The sequence below is a fragment of the Oncorhynchus kisutch genome, linkage group LG5 (genome assembly GCF_002021735.2).
Source record: "Oncorhynchus kisutch isolate 150728-3 linkage group LG5, Okis_V2, whole genome shotgun sequence".
Classification (NCBI taxonomy): domain Eukaryota; kingdom Metazoa; phylum Chordata; class Actinopteri; order Salmoniformes; family Salmonidae; genus Oncorhynchus; species Oncorhynchus kisutch.
In genome coordinates, this window is record NC_034178.2 from 63322114 (window position 1) to 63342027 (window position 19914).

Consider the following 19914-nt stretch of genomic DNA (forward strand, 5'->3'; position numbering starts at 1 on the left):
GTAGCCCGAACCATGAAAAACAGCCCCAGACCATTATTCCTCCTCCACCAAACATTAAAGTTGTCACTATGCATTCGAGCAGGTAGCATTCTCCTGGCATTCGCCAAACCCAGATTCGTCTGTTGGACTTCCCAGATGGTGAAGCGAGATTCATCTCTCCAGAGAACGCATTTCCACTGTTCCAGAATCCAATAGAGGCAAGCTTTATCCCACTCCAGACGACGCTTGGCATTGCACATTGGGGACCTTATGCTTGTGTGTGGCTGCTCAACTATAGAAACCCATTTCATGAAGCTCCCAACAAACAGTTACTATGATGACGTTGCTTCCAGAGGCAGTTTGGAACGCTCAACGTGCTTCAGCACTCGGCGGTCTCGTTCTGTGAGCTTGTGTGGCCTACCACTTCGCGGCTGAGCCGTTGTTGCTCCTAGATGTTTCCACTTCCCAATAACAGCACTTACAGTTGGCCGGGGAAGCTCTAGCAGGGCAGAAATTTGACCAACTGACTTGTTGGAAAGGTGGCATCCTATGACGGTGCCACGCTGAAAGTCACTGATCTCGTCAGTAAAGCCATTCTACTGCCAGTGTTTATCTATGGAGATTGCATGGCTGTGTGCTCTGTTTTATACACCTGTCAGCAACAGGTGTGTCTGAAATAGCCAAATCCAGTCATTTGAAGGGTATCCCCATACTTTTGTATATGTTCCTGTGGCTATGTGTTCAAAGTTACAAACTCATATGATACTTGCTTTAGAAGAATACAAAAAAAATGATAACAACCTGGTACCACATGGTGTCCAGTGGTGCTACTTTAAATGAATTCCAGATAAACAAACAAGTATATCATAGGGTACTCCTGTGTATCATTTGTCCATGTAATATGCTAGTCATTTATGTGGCATGAAGAAAATACTTTCTGCACTGGAGTTGACCTTTTATCACAAAATACCCACTATTATAGACCTCTCACTAGTTTGTATGCAATTGTTTATTTTCCTACTCTTCTTTCCTTGGTTCCAACAGATCTGAAAGGATGTGACAGGTGAAAGCAATGTGCTGGAGACCTGCTGAGTCCTTTCACCTATCGATGGGTCACGAGGGAGAGGGGAGAATAGCAAAGGAGGCCATTCCGGTGTAATGCCCTGGTCTCAGGTAACGGAGAGGGGACTTCAACTCACCCATAAACGGACAGTTTGAGGTCAGGAACACAGATGTTGTCCTCCCCACAGTCCAGCTGAATTTGGGCCTGCAGAACAGAGGGATGGAGAGAGATTTAGATTTTTCAAAGAAAAAATGTGATCTGATCGTCATCTAAGTCACAACAAGACAAACACAGTCTGCCTAAACTAATAACACAAACAATTATATGTTTTCATGTCTTTATTGAACACACCGTGTAAACATTCACAGTGCAGGGTGGGAAAGGTATGTGAACCCTTGGATTTAATAAACTGGTTGACCCTCTGGCAGCAATAACCTCAACCAAATGTTTTCTGTAGTTGAGGATCAGACCTCAACGGTCAGGAGGAGTTTTGTCTTTACAAAACTGTGTCAGTTCAGGAATATTCTTGGGATGTCTGTGAGCCGCTCTCTTGAGGTCATGCCACAGCATCTCAGTCGGGTTGAGGTCAGGACTCTGATTGGGCCACTCCAGAAGGCGTATTTTCTTCTGTTGAAGCCATTCTGTTGTTGATTTACTTCTGTGTTTTGGTTCATTGTCCTGTTGCATCACCCAACTTATGTTGAGCTTCAAATGGGGGACAGATAGCCTTACATTCTCCTGCAAAATGTCTTGATAAACTGGGGAATTCATTTTTCCGTCGATAATAGCAGCAAAGCAGCTCCAAACCGTGATGCTCCCTTCACCAGACTTTACAGTTGGGATGAGGTTTTGATGTTGGTGTGCTGTGCCTTTTTTTCTTCACACAGTGTTCCATGTTCCTTCCTTCTAAACAACTGAACTTTAGTATCATTTGTCCATAGAATATTTTTCCAGTAGCGCTGTGGGACATCCGGATGCTCTTTTGCGAACTTCAGATGTGCAACAATGTTTTTTTTGGACAGCAGTGGCTTCTTCTGTAGTGTCCTCCCCTGAACACCATTCTTGTTTAGTGTTTTACATATCGTAGACTCGTCAATAGAGATGTTAGCGTGTTCCAGAGATTTCTGTAAGTCTTTAGCTGACACTCCTGGATTCTTCTTAACCTCATTGAGCATTCTGTGCTGTGCTCTTGCAGTCATCTTTGCAGGACGACCACTCTTAGGGAGAGTAGCAACAGTGCTGAACTTTCTCCATTTACAGAAAATGTGTCTTACCGTGGACTGATGAACATCAAGGCTTTTAGAGATACTTTTGTAACCCTTTCCAGCTTTATGCAAGTCAACAATTCTTAATCTGGGGTCTTCTGAGATCTCTTTTGTTTGAGGCATGGTTCACATCAGGCAATGCTTCTTGTGAATAGCAAACTCAAATTTTGTGAGTATTTTTTATAGGACAGGGCAGCTCTAACCAACATATCCAATCTCGTCTCAATGATTGTACTCCAGGTTAGCTGACTCCTGACTCCAATTAGCTTTTGGAGAAGTCATTAGCCTAGGGGTTCACATACTTTTTCCAACCTACACTGTGAATGTTTAAATTATGTATTCAATATAGACAAGAAAAATACAATAATTTGTTTAAGCAGACTGTGTTTGTCTATTGTTGTGACTTAGATGAAGATCAGATCAAATTTTTAGACCAAATTATGAATTTGTTTTGAACAACTGCTGGTACATTTACCACGGCAATGAAGATTTATGAATAACCTCCTAAATGAGGGAATGAAGGGGAGAAGTGAGGGAATACGTGAAGGATGGAAAAAGGGAAATCAAATGAGAGAAGGGGAGAATGAACGGAAGGAGTGTTTTGTTTTCGTGGTTATGAGGAGAGCAATGATGTTCAAGAAAGGTAGACATACTGCAACATGAGGAAAGGAAGGAATAGCAGGAAAAAGGAAAGTCTTGCACGGCTTAGGGAAGAGAGGAGAGGAATTGGGGTCCTAAGCACTCTGTCTCTCTCTCTTTCCTAGTCCTTTTTTTCTCAGTCTCCTACAACATTGCAACTGTGTACTGTGAACCCATTGTTACACTACCAGCCCATCCATCCCAGCAGCAACATGTGGCAAACATTAGAACCCCAAAGGAATGCTACGACAGTGCGGGGTCGGCATGGCGATCACTCACTCCGTCTCCATGGAGATTACTAATTTAAAGCCTCCAATGTTATCGTTCATGCAAGTCCATGTGGTAATCGGTCGGTCAACACAACATCACAAGACAGAGGAAAGCACGGGTCTGGTAATGGTCACACAATCACCAAAGGCTCTCCTCCCCCACTCACTCACTCACTCTCTTTCATCCTCCATCTTCCCATCACCCACTCTCCATGGGACAAAAAGGGCGTTAAGAAGAGGAAGAAACTTTATTCATGTTTTGACAAGTTTAGAAGTGGAAGAGGAAGAGAGAGAGAGAGATTGCTAAATGTTTCAGTGTAATAACATGAGCATGGAAAGTTCAAGTTGTTCCCAAAAGCTGTTCTCTCGACTCTAGGTTGTATTGGTTTCTCTGCCAATAGTGAGAAGCTTGGAGCACACACACACACATATATATAAAAACACACATATAAACACACACACACGTGCTCCAAGTCTGCCTTGCCGGGCTCTCGACATGGCGGAGACCACTGGCAACATACATAAACAAACCACAAGCAGATGGCTAGCCTCAGCGCCCCACCCAGAAAGAGCCGTCAGTTCTCCCTCTGTTTTTTTCGCATAGCCGAAAAAACTCCCCACCCTCACACCCCTGAGGATTCTACTCTCAATTCGGAAAGGCTACCCCCCGTTATTTGTCCTTATCGCTTATGTGAAAGCATGGGCAGTGCCATTGAAGGTTTTCATCTATTCTAAAGTAGAGTAAAAAAGGCTTTGTAGCAAGTGTGCCATCTATCTAACTCTATGGCTATAACATATTGTAATTCAGTGCCTAGTATATAAGGACTAACCCCCAACCTTTAGCCATATGGGGACCAGCACTACTGAGGGGTCCTCCATATGAAATCTATTTCAAAATGGACACTTCTGACCTTATCCCTTTCTACTTCCTGGTACAAAATGTAAATACCAGGGGGAGTAGATAAGGTGCACATTGTGTGTTTGTGGTTAAGTCATGAAGTCTGGTACAATAACTAAATTGTGTATGCAGTATGTTCATAGTCTACCGTCTATAGCGGGGTTAGGCAACTAGATTCAGCCTCGTGCTGATTTTTGTCGGAGCGAATGCCGGAAAATAATGATAATGATTTGTACATTGCAAATTGACCACGATCCTTCTAGGTTGTGTATTCTAGAGTTTCAGTATGGGTATACGTAGTGCACCTGCTCTAAAACTTAGCTATGTGGTCTGGTAAATGTGACCAGATATTGTACTCTGCTCTACAAGGTGTGATGTCTGGCATGGTTGGGGTCAAGTCCAGTTCGATTCAGTCAATTCAGGATAACAACTGAAATTGCAAATGTTCCTAATTGAATAACATAGTTATTAGTACATACCTTCTGCTTTATAATATGTGTTGTCTGGTAGTTTAGAATGGGTTTTAGGCCATGGAGGTCCAGTTGAGCGAGAGGATCCAGGCTAAAGTTGAGGGTGATGTAAATGGGGGACAGTTTATCCCGAAACTCCCCTTCACTCTACAACACACATGAGGAAAGAAGGTCAAAAGGCATCACCGACACACTCAAGAGGAAGTGAATCTGACCTTACACTGACCTTTCTTCATGGTGTGTTGAACTTAAATTTTACTTTACTTATTGTAAACTGGCTGAGACTCTAGATTTAAATGTACATTGTAGTAAATATAATGTTATAGATCTGTCTAAATGTACGTTGTAGTAAATATAATGTTATAGATCTGTCTAAATGTACGTTGTAGTAAATATGATGTTTAGATCTGTCTAAATGTACGTTGTAGTAAATATAATGTTATAGATCTGTCTAAATGTACATTGTAGTAAATATAATGTTATAGATCTGTCTAAATGTACATTGTAGTAAATATAATGTTATAGATCTGTCTAAATGTATGTTGTAGTAAAGATAATGTTATAGATCTGTCTAAATGTACATTGTAGTAAATATAATGTTATAGATCTGTCTAAATGTACATTGTAGTAAATATAATGTTATAGATCTGTCTAAATGTACGTTGTAGTAAATATAATGTTATAGATCTGTCTAAATGTACATTGTAGTAAATATAATGTTATAGATCTGTCTAAATGTACATTGTAGTAAATATAATGTTATAGATCTGTCTAAATGTACATTGTAGTAAATATAATGTTATAGATCTGTCTAAATGTACGTTGTAGTAAATATAATGTTATAGATCTGTCCAAATGTATGTTGTAGTAAATATAATGTTATAGATCTGTCTAAATGTACATTGTAGTAAATATAATGTTATAGATCTGTCTAAATGTATGTTGTAGTAAATATAATGTTATAGATCTGTCTAAATGTACATTGTAGTAAATATAATGTTATAGATCTGTCTAAATGTACAGCGCAAGGGAACATTTTCACTTTCAGTCCTATTGAAACTATAATCAAAAACAGATTAACTGTCAAATGTAGCATTAAATGTTTCAGCCTGTTTCAAGTTACTGGTGTTTTGAAGGCTGGATTCAAAGAAACTAGCCAACATTTTTGTGCAAACTTTTGGTCCAGAGAGATTGGTCGGGAAGACCCACAGTTCATTGGATCAATGTTGTTTTTATAATCTGGGATTTTCTCAACATGTCTTTGAATAACTCGGTAACATTTACTTAAAGCCGGCAGGTATAATGCTTTATAACAAGGCTTATAAGTTTCTTTATGTATCAATCAGCATTTCAAATGATTGCTATTTAGTCTATTATTATGAGATGATTATTAGACATTATAAAAAGGGGTAAAACATGCTCATGCATTATAAACTCATGCAGTTTAACAGCAACATCTCTCTGAGTGTTTGAAGTTCGAAGTGACTAACGCGCAGGTAGATGCGGGTGTCGTGACACGTTGGTCCTCCGTTGGCCATGGTGATGGTCTCCAGCAGGCTGGGCTGATGGCTATCTAGGAACAGAGTTCTCCTCACTGATGACTCTCTCTGTTTTTGCTCCAGATGGTCCAACTGCACCTCCACCATAAAAACTGCACAACATACACACACACAATAGAACATGTCACAAAAACAAACCCCTTATAACATACTGTTTATTTAACCAGGTAAGTTGAGTGAGAACACATTCTCATTTATAGCAACAACCTGTGGAATAGTTACAGGGAAGAGGAGAGGGGATGACTGAGCTAATTGGAAGCTGGGGATGATTAGGTGACTGTGATGGTATGAAGGCCAGATTGGGAATTTAGCCAGGACACTAGGGTTAACACCCCTACTTTTATGATATGTGGCATAGGATCTTTAGTGACCACAGAGAGTCAGGACACCCGTTTAACAATCCATCTGAAAGACAGCACCCTACACAGGGCAATGCCCTGGGATATACAGAGAAAATAGTGCCTCCTACTGGCAATCCAATACCACTTCCAGCAGCGTCTGGTTTCCCATCCAGGGACTGGCCAGGACTAACTCTGCTTAGCATCAAGCCAGCAGTGGGATGCAGGGTGGTATGCTGCTGGCTAACTAAAGCAATTACATACACTGTTACTATGCATACACTAACACAATATACACACACACACACACACACAATTGCAAATACCCATTCCTAAGTGCAGACACAAACACAATCACACACCCACACACATAAACACACACGCACACACAAACCTCGCAACGTTTCCCCTGTACTTGATTGTCCTTTCATCTTAATCTTAACTGCTAAATTGACCACAGTGAGTTCAGGCATATTTGCAGCCACACCAAGGAAGATAATAGGGAACAGCTGTGTGGAGTCCTTACAAAAGAAAACACTAGTCATGTCTAGATGCAATACAGCTTTTGTCAAATTAACATCAAAAGTTTTTTTGTTTTTTTACATTTTAGCTACCCCTAACCCTTTCCTAACCTTAACCTAATTCTCCTAACCTGCTAAGCTAATTCTCCTAACCTGCTCTGTAAGTTCCCCTAAACCTGCTACGAAAAGTCAATTTTGACAAAAGCTGTATCCCTTGTAGACAAAACAGAAAACACTGGGCTCACCTAGATCAGCAGGGAGGTGCTTCCCATTGGCCGAGAGGCAGAAACTGAGGTTGACACTGGAGAGAGAGTGAAGACAGAGAGACAGTATTTACATGTATTAAGTAGATCCATGTAGAGCTCGAAAACATTTGGTGGTATATAACAGTATATAATATCTCTACCTCTGCCAACGAGAAAATTAATAAAAAACATTTGGTGGTATATAACAGTATATAATATCTCTACCTCTGCCAACGAGAAAATTAATAAAAAACATTTGGTGGGATATAACAGTATATAATATCTCTACCTCTGCCAATGAGAAAATTAATAAAAAACATTTGGTGGTATATAACAGTATATAATATCTCTACCTCTGCCAACGAGAAAATTAATAAAAAACATTTGGTGGTATATAACAGTATATAATATCTCTACCTCTGCCAACGAGAAAATTAATAAAAAACATTTGGTGGTATATAACAGTATATAATATCTCTACCTCTGCCAACGAGAAAATTAATAAAAAACATTTGGTGGTATATAACAGTATATAATATCTCTACCTCTGCCAACGAGAAAATTAATAAAAAACATTTGGTGGTATATAACAGTATATAATATCTCTACCTCTGCCAACGAGAAAATTAATAAAAAACATTTGGTGGTATATAACAGTATATAATATCTCTACCTCTGCCAACGAGAAAATTAATAAAAAACATTTGGTCACAAAAATGTTTTATGTAAGAAATCTCTCACAAGTCTCGTGCTAAATAGCCTGGTTGCCAGTCTGTTTCTGTGTCTCTTGCCAAATCCTTGTGGAATGATCATGTTTGGCATGACAATGACAATGGAGTGGGGAAGAGCACAAACAGATCTGCTAGGCTACATGCTAACCCACTGAATGTAAATGCATTCAATCTTTGCACAGAACTGAAGCCCAAATCAACCGAAAAATTTTTTCTCAAACTTTACAAGGGGAGGTTAAAAAAAATGTGTGTGCATTTGATTATTTTAGAGTGTGTGCATATACAGAATCCATGTGCTAAAATCTGTACACGTGTGTGTATGTGTGTGGTCAATGGTCATCTGCCTGCGCAATGGTAAATGTGTGTGTGGGTGTGTCATCTCATGCATGCTGTATCCTAGGCCGTTGTTCCAAATAACATGTCATTCAAAGTGAATGGCAACCCGCTCCACCCTTTCCACTGTCCACCCCACCTCTACTCCTCCCTCAGCCTTCGCAAGGCTCCCAGCAACCTAAGCGTTAATCAAGAAGACACAAACAACAAGCAACTTGTGTGGTACTAACAGCAGATATCAAGATAACAGCCACTAGGCTTTAATTTCAGTGAGACTAAAAGTGGTGAAGTGTTCCCTTTGCTTGGGCTCAGAATATAGACTGTCCTCAAACACTCATACTGGAACGAAGACTGGACAAGCTTGTCAAACATGGTGTCATTTGACATTCTCAAGTGGTGAATGCCAGACATTTTGTCCATTGACATGATTTAAGAGTGGAAAATGTACTATATAATAGGTCTTGGACTCAGTGTTGGGTCAATGCTGGAACACATTCACATCTATTTGAATTGATATTGTTGCTGAAGACATTATCCCTCTTAGCAATGTTGGTCTGAGTGAGGCTATAGTGACTTCCTACTCAATAGACCTGGTGGCCAGAAACATGACAGCTTTAGACTACAGTACATTTGACATGTGTGTTGTGAAATCTGTGAATGTATTGTCATGTTTTTTAAATTGTATAACTGCCTTAATTTCGCTGGATCCCAGGAAGAGCAGCTGCTACCTTGGCAGGAACTAATGGAGATCCATCTTCCTGTTGATGTCTGTCTGTCTGTCTGTCTGTCTGTCTGTCTGTCTGTCTGTCTGTCTGTCTGTCTGTCTGTCTGTCTGTCTGTCTGTCTGTCTGTCTGTCTGTCTGTCTGTCTGTCTGTCTGTCTGTCTGTCTGTCTGTCTGTCTGTCTGTCTGTCTGTCTGTCTGTCTGTCTGTCTGTCTGTCTGTCTGTCTGTCTGTCTGTCTGTCTGTCTGTCTGTCTGTCTGTCTGTCTGTCTGTCTGTCTGTCTGTCTGTCTGTCTGTCTGTCTGTCTGTCTGTCTGTCTGTCTGTCTGTCTGTCTGTCTGTCTGTCTGTCTGTCTGTCTGTCTGTCTGTCACAATCTATGTAGTTTCTCTGTTGATGTCTGTCTGTCTGCCTGTCTAATACATCACAAAGATCTAGCTGCCTCAGTTAACTGATGGAATATCAGCAGTGTTTCAACCAATCAGATTCTTTTGAAAAGGAAAAAAAATGTATCAACGCACCAAGACACAGAGATAGTCTTGTTCCCATTGGACACCATACAACTCTTCTCCTCTGAGTTGATCATGGTAGGTTGCACAGTAAGAGAAGCACTGGCGTTGACAATAGGCCGAGCCCTGATAGAAAAATACCAACCAATTGGAAGACGTGATTACCTCGATTAAAATCTTTGATTCCAATACAAAATTGTAATTCAAATTACATAAAGATCACATATAAAACAATGTTTTCAGACCTATTATACATGTTTAATTGAACAAATAAAATACAAATAAAGGGCTGGTCAGCTAGCTTATTTGCAAGCACAATGAGCCAATCATGTTCTGGTGAGAGCACATACCTGTACAGAACAGCCTTGTCAGCTCCAAAAGCACCTACGATGAGATCTGTACAAAGATGACACCAATATTAAACACTAATAAGAAATTGTAAAAGGCAAAACAATTAAAAACAAACTGAACAATTGGACTAACGAATTTTACCTGGGTACCCATTCTGGTCCAGATCTTTCTCTCCGCGGAGGGCATAGCCAAAACTGGCAGGAAAGGTGCCAGAGGCCCATTGGCCAGCTAGAGCCTGAGTGGGCGTGTCCTTCAGCCCACTGGCATGCCCGTTATAGATGAGGACCAATCCCTGTTGGTCGTCTCCTCCAAAGGGACAGCCAATTGCAATATCTAAGATAATCAACAAAGTTATGCAACCTCATAATGGCTAATCCCCACTCCCTCTGGCCTGAGCTTCATTATGTTCTTGCATGAAAGATCAGAACCCCGTAGACACCAAACGGGGGAAAAACTGACCCAAAAAAAGGGAGGGACTACCTTAACTTGTCCAATAACAAATTATAAATTTTGTTTTCCTTTGCAAAACATTTTGCTACAGTGTTCTTTAATGAATATGACCCAAGCTTTTCCAGAGTGCTCACCGTTGAAGCCGTCCTGGTTGAGGTCTCCCAGCGGGGCCAGGGAGCTTCCGAACCTCCCGAAGGCCTGACTACCTCCCAAGGGGGGCAGTCTGGGCTCAAACAACAAGGGACGCTGCTGTAGGTACACATAGACACGGCCCACCTCCTCCCAACGCAGTCCGTCAGACCCCCTCTGCATGAACATGGGAGCGCCCACCACCAGGTCATCCAGACTAAGGCCATGGAGAGGGGGCAGGGGGGATAAGATTACTTTAGGTCCATTCCAAGGCCTCTAAAGTTGAGTCAATGTTTATTAGTGTGAAGGATGATGTTGGAGATTTACATTGTATGGTGACTCTTCCTGAGTCTCCTGACTATCATTCTAATAGGAGAGTGTCCTATCCCTCTCTGGTGAGTCTTCCTGAGTCTCCTGACTATCATTTTAATAGGAGAGTGGATGTGAGAGTGGCCAATGGAGAACCTGAAGTGTAGGAGTAGCTACTGTATGACAAGGAATTTTTGTGACTCATGAGAGAGTGAGGAAATGAGAGAGTGAGGAAATGCATGACCATGAGAACTTCTGAAATACTCTCTCTCTCTCTCTCTTGTCATACCTACCTTCTCTTTGCTCACTTAGTCTCTCTTTCTCTCTGCATCTCTCTCTCTCTTCAGCTCTCTCTTTCCTTAATTCTCTTCATCTTTCCCTCCTTCTCTCCATCCGCTAACTCACTTACCCATCGTTGTTGATGTCGGTGGCTGCCACTGCGTAGCCGAAATAGGAACCCATCTGGAAGACATTAGAGCAGACAGAGTTAGCCTGTCATCACACCGTGGGGCATAGTATCTCTTTCTTTCTCCTTCATTCTCTCTTTTGATCATTTTCTCTCAAATATCCCCTCTACCAAGAAGCTTTCCTCTCTCTATTCGTCTCTATTTTTATTTGTCTCTCTCTCCCTCCCCCTCTCTCATATCCCCTCACCCCAGAAGCCATCCTCTCTCCTCTCTGTATTCTCTAAGCTCAGTACCAGAGCTTCTGTAAGCTACATGAGAGGTAGAAGAGGATAGTTAAGAGTTTGGAGGAGGCGGGGAACTCAAGCTGCTATAGGTATCTCAGCGAGAGATAGAGAGAGGATGGGTCAATCAGCGTTGTTATCTTTGACGATTTTATATTATGCCGTAAATGACGGACTATTGTCAAGAGTTTAATATTACAGCTATTTTCTTCTGAGAGAAGAACCCCATCTTGCACGTTGTCTATGTCGTTCAGAGCTACCTTAAGTCTGGGCTACCCAAATAATTCTCTGTAGTATACTCTAACCAACATCCCTGCAGTATACTCTAACCAACCTCCCTGCAGTATACTCTAACCAACATCCCTGCAGTATACTCTAACCAACATCCCTGCAGTATACTCTAACCAACATGAGGCAGTATACTCTAACCAACATGAGGCAGTATACTCTAACCAACATGAGGAAGTATACTCTAACCAACATCCCTGCAGTATACTCTAACCAACATCCCTGCAGTATACTCTAACCAACATGAGGCAGTATACTCTAACCAACATCCCTGCAGTATACTCTAACCAACATCCCTGCAGTATACTCTAACCAACATGAGGCAGTATACTCTAACCAACATCCCTGCAGTATACTCTAACCAACATGAGGCAGTATACTCTAACCAACATCCCTGCAGTATACTCTAACCAACATCCCTGCAGTATACTCTAACCAACATCCCTGCAGTATACTCTAACCAACATCCATGCAGTATACTCTAACCAACATCCATGCAGTATACTCTAACCAACATCCCTGTAGTATACTCTAACCAACATCCCTGCAGTATACTCTAACCAACATCCCTGTAGTATACTCTAACCAACATCCATGCAGTATACTCTAACCAACATCCCTGCAGTATACTCTAACCAACATCCATGCAGTATACTCTAACCAACATCCATGCAGTATCCTCTAACCAACATCCCTGTAGTATACTCTAACCAACATCCATGCAGTATACTCTAACCAACATCCCTGCAGTATACTCTAACCAACATCCCTGCAGTATACTCTAACCAACATCCCTGCAGTATACTCTAACCAACATCCCTGCAGTATACTCTAACCAACATCCCTGCAGTATACTCTAACCAACATCCCTGCAGTATACTCTAACCAACATCCCTGTAGTATACTCTAACCAACATCCATGCAGTATACTCTAACCAACATCCCTGCAGTATACTCTAACCAACATCCATGCAGTATACTCTAACCAACATCCCTGCAGTATACTCTAACCAACATCCCTGCAGTATACTCTAACCAACATCCATGCAGTATACTCTAACCAACATCCCTGCAGTATACTCTAACCAACATCCCTGCAGTATACTCTAACCAACATCCCTGCAGTATACTCTAACCAACATCCCTGCAGTATACTCTAACCAACATCCCTGCAGTATACTCTAACCAACATCCCTGTAGTATACTCTAACCAACATCCATGCAGTATACTCTAACCAACATCCCTGTAGTATACTCTAACCAACATCCCTGCAGTATACTCTAACCAACATCCATGCAGTATACTCTAACCAACATCCATGCAGTATACTCTAACCAACATCCATGCAGTATACTCTAACCAACATCCCTGCAGTATACTCTAACCAACATCCCTGCAGTATACTCTAACCAACATCCCTGCAGTATACTCTAACCAACATCCATGCAGTATACTCTAACCAACATCCCTGTAGTATACTCTAACCAACATCCATGCAGTATACTCTAACCAACATCCCTGCAGTATACTCTAACCAACATCCCTGCAGTATACTCTAACCAACATCCCTGCAGTATACTCTAACCAACATCCCTGCAGTATACTCTAACCAACATCCCTGCAGTATACTCTAACCAACATCCCTGCAGTATACTCTAACCAACATCCCTGCAGTATACTCTAACCAACATCCATGCTGTATACTCTAACCAACATCCCTGCAGTATACTCTAACCAACATCCCTGCAGTATACTCTAACCAACATCCATGCAGTATACTCTAACCAACATCCCTGTAGTATACTCTAACCAACATCCCTGCAGTATACTCTAACCAACATCCCTGCAGTATACTCTAACCAACATCCCTGTAGTATACTCTAACCAACATCCCTGCAGTATACTCTAACCAACATCCATGCAGTATACTCTAACCAACATCCCTGCAGTATACTCTAACCAACATCCCTGCAGTATACTCTAACCAACATCCCTGTAGTATACTCTAACCAACATCCCTGTAGTATACTCTAACCAACATCCCTGCAGTATACTCTAACCAACATCCCTGCAGTATACTCTAACCAACATCCCTGTAGTATACTCTAACCAACATCCATGCAGTATACTCTAACCAACATCCCTGTAGTATACTCTAACCAACATCCCTGCAGTATACTATAACCAACATCCATGCAGTATACTCTAACCAACATCCATGCAGTATACTCTAACCAACATCCATGCAGTATACTCTAACCAACATCCCTGCAGTATACTCTAACCAACATCCCTGCAGTATACTCTAACCAACATCCCTGCAGTATACTCTAACCAACATCCATGCAGTATACTCTAACCAACATCCCTGTAGTATACTCTAACCAACATCCATGCAGTATACTCTAACCAACATCCCTGCAGTATACTCTAACCAACATCCCTGCAGTATACTCTAACCAACATCCCTGCAGTATACTCTAACCAACATCCATGCAGTATACTCTAACCAACATCCCTGCAGTATACTCTAACCAACATCCCTGCAGTATACTCTAACCAACATCCCTGTAGTATACTCTAACCAACATCCCTGCAGTATACTCTAACCAACATCCCTGCAGTATACTCTAACCAACATCCATGCAGTATACTCTAACCAACATCCCTGTAGTATACTCTAACCAACATCCATGCAGTATACTCTAACCAACATCCATGCAGTATACTCTAACCAACATCCCTGCAGTATACTCTAACCAACATCCCTGCAGTATACTCTAACCAACATCCCTGCAGTATACTCTAACCAACATCCCTGCAGTATACTCTAACCAACATCCCTGCAGTATACTCTAACAAACATCCCTGCAGTATACTCTAACCAACATCCCTGCAGTATACTCTAACCAACATCCCTGCAGTATACTCTAACCAACGTCCATGCTGTATACTCTAACCAACATCCCTGCAGTATACTCTAACCAACATCCCTGCAGTATACTCTAACCAACATCCATGCAGTATACTCTAACCAACATCCCTGTAGTATACTCTACCCAACATCCCTGCAGTATACTCTAACCAACATCCCTGCAGTATACTCTAACCAACATCCCTGTAGTATACTCTAACCAACATCCCTGCAGTATACTCTAACCAACATCCATGCAGTATACTCTAACCAACATCCCTGCAGTATACTCTAACCAACATCCCTGCAGTATACTCTAACCAACATCCCTGTAGTATACTCTAACCAACATCCCTGTAGTATACTCTAACCAACATCCCTGCAGTATACTCTAACCAACATCCCTGCAGTATACTCTAACCAACATCCATGCAGTATACTCTAACCAACATCCATGCAGTATACTCTAACCAACATCCCTGCAGTATACTCTAACCAACATCCATGCAGTATACTCTAACCAACATCCATGCTGTATACTCTAACCAACATCCATGCAGTATACTCTAACCAACATCCATGCAGTATACTCTAACCAACATCCCTGCAGTATACTCTAACCAACATCCATGCAGTATACTCTAACCAACATCCCTGCAGTATACTCTAACCAACATCCCTGCAGTATACTCTAACCAACATCCATGCAGTATACTCTAACCAACATCCATGCAGTATACTCTAACCAACATCCATGCTGTATACTCTAACCAACATCCATGCAGTATACTCTAACCAACATCCATGCAGTATACTCTAACCAACATCCCTGCAGTATACTCTAACCAACATCCATGCAGTATACTCTAACCAACATCCCTGCAGTATACTCTAACCAACATCCATGCAGTATACTCTAACCAACATCCCTGCAGTATACTCTAACCAACATCCCTGCAGTATACTCTAACCAACATCCCTGTAGTATACTCTAACCAACATCCCTGTAGTATACTCTAACCAACATCCCTGCAGTATACTCTAACCAACATCCCTGCAGTATACTCTAACCAACATCCATGCAGTATACTCTAACCAACATCCATGCAGTATACTCTAACCAACATCCCTGCAGTATACTCTAACCAACATCCATGCAGTATACTCTAACCAACATCCATGCTGTATACTCTAACCAACATCCATGCAGTATACTCTAACCAACATCCATGCAGTATACTCTAACCAACATCCCTGCAGTATTCTCTAACCAACATCCATGCAGTATACTCTAACCAACATCCCTGCAGTATACTCTAACCAACATCCCTGCAGTATACTCTAACCAACATCCATGCAGTATACTCTAACCAACATCCATGCAGTATACTCTAACCAACATCCATGCTGTATACTCTAACCAACATCCATGCAGTATACTCTAACCAACATCCCTGCAGTATACTCTAACCAACATCCCTGCAGTATACTCTAACCAACATCCATGCAGTATACTCTAACCAACATCCATGCAGTATACTCTAACCAACATCCCTGCAGTATACTCTAACCAACATCCATGCAGTATACTCTAACCAACATCCATGCTGTATACTCTAACCAACATCCCTGCAGTATACTCTAACCAACATCCATGCAGTATACTCTAACCAACATCCCTGCAGTATACTCTAACCAACATCCATGCAGTATACTCTAACCAACATCCCTGCAGTATACTCTAACCAACATCCCTGCAGTATACTCTAACCAACATCCATGCAGTATACTCTAACCAACATCCATGCAGTATACTCTAACCAACATCCATGCTGTATACTCTAACCAACATCCATGCAGTATACTCTAACCAACATCCATGCAGTATACTCTAACCAACATCCATGCAGTATACTCTAACCAACATCCCTGCAGTATACTCTAACCAACATCCATGCAGTATACTCTAACCAACATCCCTGCAGTATACTCTAACCAACATCCCTGCAGTATACTCTAACCAACATCCCTGTAGTATACTCTAACCAACATCCCTGTAGTATACTCTAACCAACATCCCTGCAGTATACTCTAACCAACATCCCTGCAGTATACTCTAACCAACATCCATGTAGTATACTCTAACCAACATCCATGCAGTATACTCTAACCAACATCCCTGCAGTATACTCTAACCAACATCCATGCAGTATACTCTAACCAACATCCATGCTGTATACTCTAACCAACATCCATGCAGTATACTCTAACCAACATCCATGCAGTATACTCTAACCAACATCCCTGCAGTATACTCTAACCAACATCCATGCAGTATACTCTAACCAACATCCCTGCAGTATACTCTAACCAACATCCCTGCAGTATACTCTAACCAACATCCATGCAGTATACTCTAACCAACATCCATGCAGTATACTCTAACCAACATCCATGCAGTATACTCTAACCAACATGAGGCAGCAAGATTAAGTTCATGATATTGCTACTTGTATTGAGTCATGTAAATGTATGGTATGGAGGTATACTGTACATCTCAATAACAAAGTGATTGAGGTGCCATAATATACTGAACAGCCAAAAGCACTGAAGTATGTGTCTTGACTCTTGGCTACCGCCATTCTTTAAACAGCTAATGGCTGATTTCTTGAGTTTCCACTGTAGCCTACGTGTCATTGGCTTGGCTGGGAAACTATGTAATGTAGAAAACAGTCTAGTACCCATGCAAGCAGTCTTTTCTTTTGTTTGGAGTGGGTCCGCAAACTAAAACACTAAACCTCATCAAAATCTAACACAACCGTCAAGACATTGAGCTACACACCTAAATCTAACACAACCATCAAGACATTGAGCTACACACCCAAATCTAACACAACCGTCAAGACATTGAGCTACAGACCCAAATCTAACACAACCGTCAAGACATTGAGCTACAGACCCAAATCTAACAACCGTCAAGACATTGAGCTTCAGTCTAAAATCTAACACAACCATCAAGACATTGAGCTTCAGACTCAAATCTAACACAACCGTCAAGACATTGAGCTTCAGATTCAAATCTAACACAACCGTCAAGACATTGAGCTTCAGATTCAAATCTAACACAACCGTCAAGACATTGAGCTTCAGATTCAAATCTAACACAACTGTCAAGACATTGAGCTTCAGACCCAAATCTCCTGGGGCTCTTGGGTAAGCAGATACAACCATTTTTTTCTTGGCCTCTTTCATTTTATTTCTTTGTTTCTGCAGCTGAGTCTGACGGTGCAGTCCAAGCACTCATGTGGAGAGCAGAACCAAATCTAACATAACCGTAAAGACATAGAGCTACGGACTCAAATCTAACACAACCGTAAAGACATAGAGCTACGGACTCAAATCTAACACAACCGTAAAGACATAGAGCTACGGACTCAAATCTAACACAACCGTAAAGACATAGAGCTACGGACTCAAATCTAACACAACCATCAAGACATTGAGCTACACACCCAAATCTAACACAACCGTCAAGACATTGAGCTACAGACCCAAATCTAACACAACCGTCAAGACATTGAGCTACAGACCCAAATCTAACAACCGTCAAGACATTGAGCTTCAGTCTAAAATCTAACACAACCATCAAGACATTGAGCTTCAGACTCAAATCTAACACAACCGTCAAGACATTGAGCTTCAGATTCAAATCTAACACAACCGTCAAGACATTGAGCTTCAGATTCAAATCTAACACAACCGTCAAGACATTGAGCTTCAGATTCAAATCTAACACAACTGTCAAGACATTGAGCTTCAGACCCAAATCTCCTGGGGCTCTTGGGTAAGCAGATACAACCATTTTTTTCTTGGCCTCTTTCATTTTATTTCTTTGTTTCTGCAGCTGAGTCTGACGGTGCAGTCCAAGCACTCATGTGGAGAGCAGAACCAAATCTAACATAACCGTAAAGACATAGAGCTACGGACTCAAATCTAACACAACCGTAAAGACATAGAGCTACGGACTCAAATCTAACACAACCGTAAAGACATAGAGCTACGGACTCAAATCTAACACAACCGTAAAGACATAGAGCTACGGACTCAAATCTAACACAACCGTAAAGACATAGAGCTACGGACTCAAATCTAACACAACCGTAAAGACATAGAGCTACGGACTCAAATCTAACACAACCGTAAAGACATAGAGCTACGGACTCAAATCTAACACAACCGTAAAGACATAGAGCTACGGACTCAAATCTAACACAACCGTAAAGACATAGAGCTACGGACTCAAATCTAACACAACCGTAAAGACATAGAGCTACGGACTCAAATCTAACACAACCGTAAAGACATAGAGCTACGGACTCAAATCTAACACAACCGTAAAGACATAGAGCTACGGACTCAAATCTAACACAACCGTAAAGACATAGAGCAACGGACTCAAATCTAACACAACCGTAAAGACATAGAGCTACGGACTCAAATCTAACACAACCGTAAAGACATAGAGCTACGGACTCAAATCTAACACAACCGTAAAGACATAGAGCTACGGACTCAAATCTAACACAACCGTAAAGACATAGAGCTACGGACTCAAATCTAACACAACCGTAAAGACATAGAGCTACGGACTCAAATCTAACACAACCGTAAAGACATAGAGCTACGGACTCAAATCTAACACAACCGTAAAGACATAGAGCTACGGACTTTATTTGTATTTCTTTGTTTCCGCAGCCGAGTCTGACGGTGCAGTCCAAGCACTCATGTTGAGAGCAGTCAACCAAAAGAGACCGTCAAGTCAAATCCAGCCAGGAGTTTATTTCATTCTTCCTATGAAGTAAGCAGTTAGCAGTCAGTTAGCAGTTTACACAGCATGTGGTGTTTCTTATGCCCAGAACCCTGAACCCAAAGCTTTCCATTGAAAGTAACAGCCTATGCGCCAACATGCGCACGTGCAGAAACCAGTGTTGGGGAGCAGTGAACTACATGTAGTAATTTCCTTTCTGTTTCAGCAGCAGACCTGCCTAATTCTCACTTGATACTTAGTTTTTGTGTTTAATAGGCTAAATTACACATTCTGTTAACATCTGACTCCAGATCTGTTCTTGTAATTTGTAGTCTATGACATTTCAGATTTAGATATAATAATTCTTCACCAAGTAGTTTGGATGGTGTGAGCTACTTTTTCAAATGAACTGTATAAGTAAGTAAATTATATTTTTC

General features: G+C 41.3%; 1 protein-coding gene across 1 annotated transcript in view; it reads right to left on the reverse strand.

The window, feature by feature from the left end:
* Window positions 1–19914, reverse strand: part of LOC109891392 (integrin alpha-5) — a 56790-nt gene that overhangs the window by 11794 nt on the left and 25082 nt on the right. Inside the window, exons 11-19 of the mRNA XM_020483885.2 lie at window positions 11189–11241; window positions 10476–10687; window positions 10033–10224; window positions 9891–9936; window positions 9553–9666; window positions 7247–7302; window positions 6074–6234; window positions 4593–4730; window positions 1179–1246 (exon numbers count right to left, since the gene is read on the reverse strand). Of these exons, the coding sequence (XP_020339474.1) occupies window positions 1179–1246; window positions 4593–4730; window positions 6074–6234; window positions 7247–7302; window positions 9553–9666; window positions 9891–9936; window positions 10033–10224; window positions 10476–10687; window positions 11189–11241 (1040 nt within the window). The remainder of the gene's footprint in view (window positions 1–1178; window positions 1247–4592; window positions 4731–6073; window positions 6235–7246; window positions 7303–9552; window positions 9667–9890; window positions 9937–10032; window positions 10225–10475; window positions 10688–11188; window positions 11242–19914) is intronic.